The 9,026-nt window shown below is 42.4% G+C and overlaps 1 protein-coding gene across 2 annotated transcripts in view; it reads left to right on the forward strand.

Annotated features, from left to right (window-relative positions):
- The first annotated feature begins 1,016 nt into the window (after positions 1 to 1,016).
- Positions 1,017 to 9,026, forward strand: part of LOC133551876 (histone-lysine N-methyltransferase SMYD1-like) — a 30,329-nt gene continuing 22,319 nt past the window's right edge. The window contains exons 1-2 of one of the 2 annotated variants that reach the window (XM_061899056.1): positions 1,017 to 1,327; positions 5,844 to 6,020. In XM_061899056.1, the coding sequence (XP_061755040.1) occupies positions 1,206 to 1,327; positions 5,844 to 6,020 (299 nt within the window). In that variant the 5' untranslated portion in view covers positions 1,017 to 1,205. The remainder of the gene's footprint in view (positions 1,328 to 5,843; positions 6,021 to 9,026) is intronic. The other variant, XM_061899064.1, reaches the window with a different exon arrangement.

Below are 9,026 nucleotides of genomic sequence, written 5' to 3' on the forward strand. Positions count from 1 at the left end.
AGTTGTCACAGCAGATGTAAACTGTACAAAGTGCTTAAGTGTCGCTGGTGCAGTGTTATTTAGGATTCAATGGGCAATTTATATTGATGCTAATCTTTTAATGTTAGCAAAATTTAACAATCTATATATTTGGAGAACTAAACAGTGATGGTGGTGTTGTGGTTTTCGGTCAAGGATTTTGAGTTATTGTTTGTGCAATGTTTCCAATGGCCTTAGTGCCATTTTGCTTGCTTGGGACCAACATGTTATACAATAATAAAAACGAGACATAATCATTGCATTAAAATAAGTTGGAGCTTCCTCCAGTGCGGCCCTTAACAACCCATAGAGTGTTTCTGCTAGGGTTCTATGTTATCACCAATGCTTTCCAATTGGTAACAGCGGGTGCTACTAGGCACATTTCCTATTACTGTAACTAATCAGCCACTTGTGCTTAGATAAACCTTATCCAAAAGGTTCGGAAATGTTTCTTTGTTTTAACAAATAAATACAAAATCTTGTTTTTTGCGCTTATGTTTTTGTAAGAAACATGCTTATTTTGACCATCTCCAGAGCACGGGAGTTTATTGGGCAGCACAGGATAACACACAACATTTACTGACTGACCTGTGTGTGTTAGAAAGCACCAGAACAGTCGTGTTAAGGGGAGGCAGGTCTTTACTGGGTGTCAATCTTCCCGCAGCTGTCCAACATCCCATCAGACTCCTGATAGACAGAAGCATGTGAGGGACAAAAATAACCATGTGGTACTTGGCACCAACCAACTCATAGGTGCTGTGGGGGATTTTGCAGCCTGCTGTTGAAACCCACACCAACAAAGACCCATTATTGGCTCTCACTGAATGACAAAGTGTGTTTCAGACCATTTCTGAGCTAATCACTGCTTGAGTCTTTGGACAATTTGTCGTTGTGAGACATCATATTTGTCAGAGACAAACCCCCAGCCTATATTATGTACCTTAGTGGTCCATCTCAAAAAGTTGATGGCTATTTCAAGTACCTTAGGTATGCACGGTGCAGTTGTCTTTCTAGGATGAACCCAGTGGAACTGGATTGGTCTGTGGGATTCTGAACTGGCCCAACCCCTAACTGAGTATTTGGCGCCCCCACCATCAGTGAGAAGCGCCACTCGTCCTCCTTCACCGGACCCACAGTCTGTCCAGCACCATCCCAGGAAGAGGCACTTAGGAAGCAGGGTTGCAGCCATGGAAAATGTGACAATATTTGACTCACCTGGAAAGGGGAGGGGCCTGAAGGCTAACAAGGAGTTTTGGCCCGGAGACGTCATTTTTTCCGAACCCAGTCTCGCAGCTGTTGTCTTTGACAGGTAAGACGGACAAGTGAGGAGTGGACAGAAGTGTCCTTTATTGCTGTAAATTGTACAAGATTCAGAAAGATCTTAAGGATAGAACATCAGTTTACAACATTTTTATTGGGATATTTTCCTGCTGGCTCCGCTGTGAACGGGACTCTCGCTGCTGTGTTGGATCCGCTTTGGACTGGACTCTCGCGACTGTGTTGGATCCATTGTGGATTGAACTTTCACAGTATCATGTTAGACCCGCTCGACATCCATTGCTTTCGTCCTTTCCAAGGTTCTTAGTCATCATTGTCACCGACGTCCCACTGGGTGTGAGTTTTCCTTGCCCTTATGTGGGCCTACCGAGGATGTCGTAGTGGTTTGTGTTGTGGTTTGTGCAGCCCAATGAGACACTAGTGATTTAGGGCTATATAAGTAAACATTGATTGATTGATTGGGATTTAAGTATGAATTTGAGTGTATTCTATATGAATTTTTGTGTAAATTCAGCTATGACGAGTAAATCGTGAAATATTGGCAAAAGTTTGTGGACAACCGAAAAAACTTCGACATGACAGTATTGCTAATATTTTGCCTTTGTCTTGTAGTGAGAAATGTTACCAAAATATTAGGCTTGAGAAACAGTTCTACACCACTACAAACAACAATGTTCAGTACCAATTAACTGTGTCAAACACATTTCTGCGAAGTAGTATTACTATTGGTAATTCAAACGTTTAAATGAATTAAAAAAAAAAATTAGAGCCCTCTAAATGTTAAATATTGCCCATCTAGGTACATTTGCATTCAATTCACCCAATTTTGCAGCCTTGAGTGTGTTCTTCAACTTTTTCATCACAGAAGGTCCCAGGGCCTGGGGCCCAGTCAAGTATTAACACTGGATTAATAATTTTATTCTTAATTTTAATTGCATTCAATAATTATATCTGAACTACTTATGGGTTATACTTTGTAAAATGGGTTATAATTGTATAGGGCTTTTCTACCTTTTTAAAGGAACTCAAAACGCTGTGACACTATTTTCACATCCACCCATTCACACACACATTCACACACTGATGGCGGGAGCTGCCCTGCAAGGCGCTAACCAGGACCCATCAGGAGCAAGGGTGAAGTGTCTTGCTCAAGGACACAACGAACGTGAGTAGGATGGTAGAAGGTGGGGATTGAACCAGGAACCCTCAGGTTGCCGCCACAGCCACTCTCCCAACCGCGCCACGCCATCCTTGCACTTACACTTTATTAGGTTAACAACTTTGTCAAATAATATGGAACCAGGAGTTAATAAAAAAGATTAGTATTTGTTCAACACATAAACCTTAGCCTTAGGTCAGGCTGATTCGAAAAGAAGTACAAATCAAATAAACTGCAGTAGAAGCGACTGATAAATAACTGATGAAAAATACATGTACATTCAATTATGTAATTCTGAAATAAACTCAATTAATGATAATAATGAATATGTTTTTAATGGAACTGCCAATATAATTACAGTGCAAATTAAACTTATGCCTCAGACTTCTTCTGTTTGTTTGACATTGCCATTACTGCCACACGTGCTGGAAAAGTGTATGAAACAGAGTACAGATGCGGCCCATACGGATCACTGCTAAGAAACAAGTATTTTTTTGGTGGCCCCAAAAAAACGGTTACAGAACTGTCAAAGTTAGTTTGTGACAAACCCCAAGATGCAGAGATGGAGGCAGGCATTGGATAGGAAAACATGATTTGATAAAAATACAAAAACAAGAACAAACCAAAGGGGTACAACCAAAAGCGCGCACGAGGCGGATAACAAACTAAAAGAGCTAGCATGGGAGCTAGAAAACAAATAGGGCTTAGCATGGAGGCTAGCACAAACAAAAGGGCCTAGCGTGGAAGCTTTCGGGAAGCGAGCAAGAAAACAGAAGTCGCACTTGTAATATGAAAACAAACTGGAAGCAGGGAACAAAAAACAGTAAGCTACAAACATCTAACGAATATAGCTTACTGCTACGCTGCAAAGACACGACACGGTACGACACGACACGAGCCAATACAGAAGCGACAATACAGGACAATAATCCAGCACTGACTGGAGGACAAAATCAGGTAAAAATAGAAGCGGGCTGATTGACACCAGGTGTGACCAGGTGCCAATCAGCCGCAGCTGAGGGGAAACAGCACTCAGGGAGAAAGACAGGAAACCAACAAAATAAGAGCGCTGACAGGAAATACTACACACACAAACAGGAAAAAACTAGAACACGAACAAACTGTCAGGGGAAAGCCTGACAAGAACACTATATTAAAGTACTCATTGATGGCGTCATTGCTAAGGCCATACCCACCCACTAAAACATGACCATGACACGGAGATACTTTGTCACACAGAGTAATTCCTCTAAGACCTATGAGGAGGTGGCAACTTGTCCAGGGTGTATCCCGCCAGCAAACAAGTAACAAGGCCAATGATCAGTACGGAAGTATTATTGTAGCAAAATTCTTTGCAAACGTGTCTGTCAATCTGTGGGCATAAGATCCCCCCACACTGATCGTAAAGCCCTACTCAGAGCATATGAAGGGCCGTCAGGGACATTATTCAGAATTACCTCTTACATACACTACTGTAATGCTCTCACATAAACAACTGAAATGTTTTTATCTCACACACACTACTGAAACACTCTCATGCAGACTACTGAGAGAAAAACATTTCAGTTGTTTATGTAAGAGCATATCAGAAGTGTGTATAAGAGTGTTTCAATAGTGTGTGTGAGAGAAAACATTTTAGTTGTTTATGTGAGAGTATTTCAGTAGTGTATGTAAGAGGTCAGTCTGAATAATGTCCCTAACGGCCCCTCATACAGAGCTGGTGTTCTGCATTCAGGGCGGGGCGGCACCTGATTGACACAACAACGTTATAATACCGACACCATTTCACATCAATTTCATTCAGTTGAAACCAACATTAGTTACATCACTATGATTTTAATGTAATTGTTATGTTGACAGCACATTTATGATCGTATGATCTTTAAAGTAAAAGTGGACTTTATTGTGTTACGTTGTTAGAGTTGTAGCGGACTGTGCATGACCAAAGATCGTATATTAAGAGAGGATGATCTACCGCATGATATTGTACAGGGCACACGATGTGCAACACAAAGTACATTTGCAGTCAGGTGTCCTCGATGGTAGTTACGTCTTTCGTTGTCATTCCACATGGATCACGCAAAAGCTGTGTTATTGATGTCAAAAATGAAATGCCAACTGAGTGTTCTACACTTTTCCCAGGCCTAAAATGCTGCTCCCAATGTCTGATGTTACGTCCCGCTATTGTCTTTTGACATCAAAGTCTCACAAATGTGGAGATGTGTTATTGGTGAGGCAGTGTTGAGTGTAAAGTCTATCAAAAAGTTGTTCAAATAAAGTTGGTCGTCTTAAGATTGTTGCAGGAAAGATACAGTAATGTCAAGATTAGCTGGCTATGTTGTTTAGTTTATCGATCGCCACAGTATAATAATAGAAAATAAGATAAATACGGCACTGTAATACCTACAATGTTACACTTGAGTCGCATGTTTATCCGTGGGTCGCTCTCCCAAGATTTTAGCAGGAACTCCAGAGGCAAAGTGCAGGTAAGAATATGATTTATTGTCCATAAATCACAAAGATTACAAAAATAGAAGATCCAAACAAAAGAGACGCGTGCCGATCGCCCGGGGAGCAAAGGAACTAGCTAGCGCGAAAGCTTAGCATAAAAATAGGAATCCAGATCATAGAAGCTGGGAATCATCAAACGTAACTGTTGCATGGAAGCAAACACGAAAGCCAGACCGAGTGTGGCGAAAAGCAGGGAATAAGTAACTCTGTGATTAGTGCCCAGGTAAAAAATGGTAAATGGTAAATGGTTGTACTTGTATAGCGCTTTTCTACCCCTTTTTAAGGAGCCCAAAGCGCTTTGACAGTATTTCCACCTTCACCCATTCACGCACACATTCACACACTGATCGTGGGAGCTGCCATGCAAGGCGCTAACAAGGACTCATCAGGAGCAAGGGTGAAGTGTATTGCTCAAGCACTCAACGGACGTGACTAGGATGGTAGAAGGTGGGGATTGAACCAGTAATCCTCAGATTGTTGGCACAGCCACTCTACCAACTTCGCCATGCCGTCCCCAGGAGCAGGTGAGCGTCCTGAACACTAATCAGAGGCAGTTGAAAACAATCTGCAGTAATGGCAACTAAAACACAAAACCCAGGGGTGCTCAAAACAGGAACTGAGGGAGTCAAAAACTAAACAAGCATGATCCGGGCAGTGGATCATGACATATAATATATGAAAAAAACTTAATTTAAACACATAATTTAGGCCAAAAACCAAATACGCTCAAAATGTGTTAGTGGCAGCAGATGTTGACACTTACATAAGTAGGAATACATCCATAATATTAGATTAATTTATGTATTATATAGTACTACTGTATCAGTATTATGGAAATAGATCAAACAAATAATATCTGGGCAACTATCTTTTGCAGCCTTGCAGACCGCATTTGCCACAGCTGTTTCCGAAGACAAGAAAAACTCCAGAGATGCGGCCAATGCAAGTTTGCTCACTATTGTGACCGCACCTGTCAGCGGGCCGGCTGGGCCGAACACAAACAAGAATGCGCTGCCATCAAAACCTATGGCAAAGCGCCCAATGAGAACATTCGGTGAGTGAAATAAAATGCACAATACCTTGCTACTTTATTTGTCATTAAGTGTTGCAATGATAATAATAATATTAATAGTAATATTAATGATCCATCCATCTGGCTGTAACCAGGATTTGACACATACCAAGGTCAAAATTCTGCAACTTCTGCCTCCACCCTGTTCTATTTTCACTTCTCTATCTACTGTTTGTCCCTTCTCTCCACATTCGATTGTTATCTCTCGTCCTGCCAATTGTATTACAAGAGCACTAGGTAAAATGAAATACAACTCCTTCATATCAAAATCAGAATCAGATTCAGAAATAATTTAGTAATCCCATGAGGGAAATTAAGATTTTCAGCACAATCCCATTCAAGAGCAGACACAAATTACAGGGAGACAGAACAGGATCGCTGACGGGTCTGCCAACTTCCGGCGCGCCTTATAAAAAAGGTGAGAAACAGGTAAACGCTATGGTAGAGATAAAGATAAAAATTGAGTCCCAGCCTGGGCCCCTGGAGTGGGGGTTGAGACTGAGGCTTAGGGGAAAAAACCTCATAGCCATAGCACACATAAACATGTGTAAGAGGGAAACATCGAAGAACACAAAGGACATTAGAGACAGTAAAAGAGTAGAGCTGATGCAACCAGCCACTTCTACATACAACCACAAAAGTAAAACAACAACAACCCCCCCGAAAAAAACATATACACTGTGGTGGCCTCTGCGGTGTTCCACGCCATCGTTTGCTGGGGTGGGGGGAGCATGGCCAGAGACAGGAGCAGACCCAACAAAGCAACCAGTCTCTCTAAACAGACTATGATGTGGCAGAGACCCAGCAGCTGGTCTCCATAGCCAAGAGGCTCCCGGCACTAACCGTACTACAGAAGAAATTAGTTAGAATAATACATAATGTTGGCTATAAAGCATACCTTTTATTTTTTGAATAAAAAATATTGACATTCAATGATTTAGTGAATTTACATATAGCTGAAATTATGCACTAAGCAAACTAAAAATGTAGAAAAATTATAATCAACAAAAGAGGGAGAATATAAGCTTGGGGAAAATGTTAACTTTAAGTGAATTATACAAAACCCTCTTTTCTTGCCTATTGGTACCTGGCTGTTTTTGAATATTTGGGATCTGCATAAGTCTTCAAGATTTACGATTAAATCATTGAGGCATGGCGGTGATATTTGTGAAAAAAAAAACTTGCCTTCCTTTATACCTGCAGTACGAGCAGTTCTGATTTGGGCCCATTATTGGTCCATCCATCCTTCTTTCGCTTATCCGAGGTTGGGTCGCAGCCTAAGCAGGGAAGCCCACACTTCCCTCTCCCCAGCCTCTTCGTCCAGCTCCTCCCGGGGGATCCCGAGGCGTTCCAGGCCAGCCGGAAGACATAGTCTTCCCAACGTGTCCTGGGTCTTCCCCGTGGCCTCCTACCGGTCGGACGTGCCCGAAACACCTCCTAGGGAGGCGTTCGGGTGGCATCCTGACCTGCTGCCCGAACCACCTCATCTGGCTCCTCTCCATGTGGAGGAGCAGCGGCTTTACTTTGAACTCCTCCCCGATGACAGAGCTTCTCACCCTATCTGTAAGGGAGAGCCCTGCCACCCTGCGGAAGAAACTCATTTCGGCCGCTTGGAGCCGTGATCTTGTCCTTTCAGTCATGACCCAAAGCTCATGACCATAGGTGAGGATGGGAACGTAGAATGACAGGTAAATTGAGAGCTTTGCCTTCCGGCTCAGCTCCTTCTTCACCACAATGGATCGATACAGCATCCGCATTACTTAAGATGCCGCACCGATCCGCCTGCCGATCTCACGATCCACTCTTCCCTCACTCGTGAACAAGACTCCGAGGTACTTCAACTCCTCCACTTGGGGCAAGATCTCCTCCCCAACCCTGAGATGGCATTCCACCCTTTTTCGGGCGAGAATCATGGACTCGGACTTAGAGGTGCTGATTCTCATATCAGTCGCTTCACACTCGGCTGTGAACCAATCCAATAAGAGCTGAAGATCTTGGCCAGATGAAACCATCAGGACCACATCATCTGCAAATAGGAGAGAGCTTATCATGCAGCCACCAAACCAGATAATCTCAACGCCCTGACTGCACCTAGAAATTCTGTCCATAAAAGTTATGAACAGAATCGGTGACACAGGGCAGCTTTGGCGGAATCCAACCCTCACTGGAACCGTGTCCGACTTACTGCCGGCGATGCGGACCAAGCTCTGACACTGATCATACAGGGAGCGGACCGCCACAATAAGACAGTCCGTTATCCCGTACTCTCTGAGCACTCCCCACAGGACTTCCCGGGATACGCGGTCGAATGCCTTCTCCAAGTCCACAAAGCACACGTAGACTGGTTGAGCAAACTCCCATGCACCCTCAAGGACCTAACCCTAACCCTAACTGTCTAGTATTTTCACTTTTTTATTTAAGGGAAAAATGTTGTTCTCTGATTGCAATGAGTAACATATGTTTAATAGGCCGTAAGATTTTTTTGTTAAAATAAGGCCAATAATACCTTTTTTGTGGTTGTCCCTTTTAAGTTAAACATAACAAAAGTATAACATCAGTTGTGTATTTTACATGAATATGGTCCGTTGTTATTTCACATGAATAAAATACAAGGTTTAGTGTTAATACATTTATACAATAAACTACAGATGTTTACCCATATAGAAATTGAAGTGAATTAATTAACTCATATTATGTTTTGCATGTGGTGAATGTTTATATTCATATTGGAGAAAGGAAACAACTAGTTTCATCAGTAGTACTTCTATTTGAACACATAATTAAATAGGGTCCCTTAGTTGGACATTTGCGTGTGGGTTGGATTCGCTCTCATGGAAAAAAAGGCAATAAAATTGGACAACGGTATGCAAAGGTGATAGCCCTATACATGAGAAGAGACTACATGTTTATCTTAATGCCAACATATAAGTTAGGACCAGCATCTGTTGTCCTTCCAGACACTTACACACAAACATCCCCTTTGTGGTC

The sequence above is a fragment of the Nerophis ophidion genome, linkage group LG01, assembly GCF_033978795.1.
Source record: "Nerophis ophidion isolate RoL-2023_Sa linkage group LG01, RoL_Noph_v1.0, whole genome shotgun sequence".
Lineage (NCBI taxonomy): Eukaryota > Metazoa > Chordata > Actinopteri > Syngnathiformes > Syngnathidae > Nerophis > Nerophis ophidion.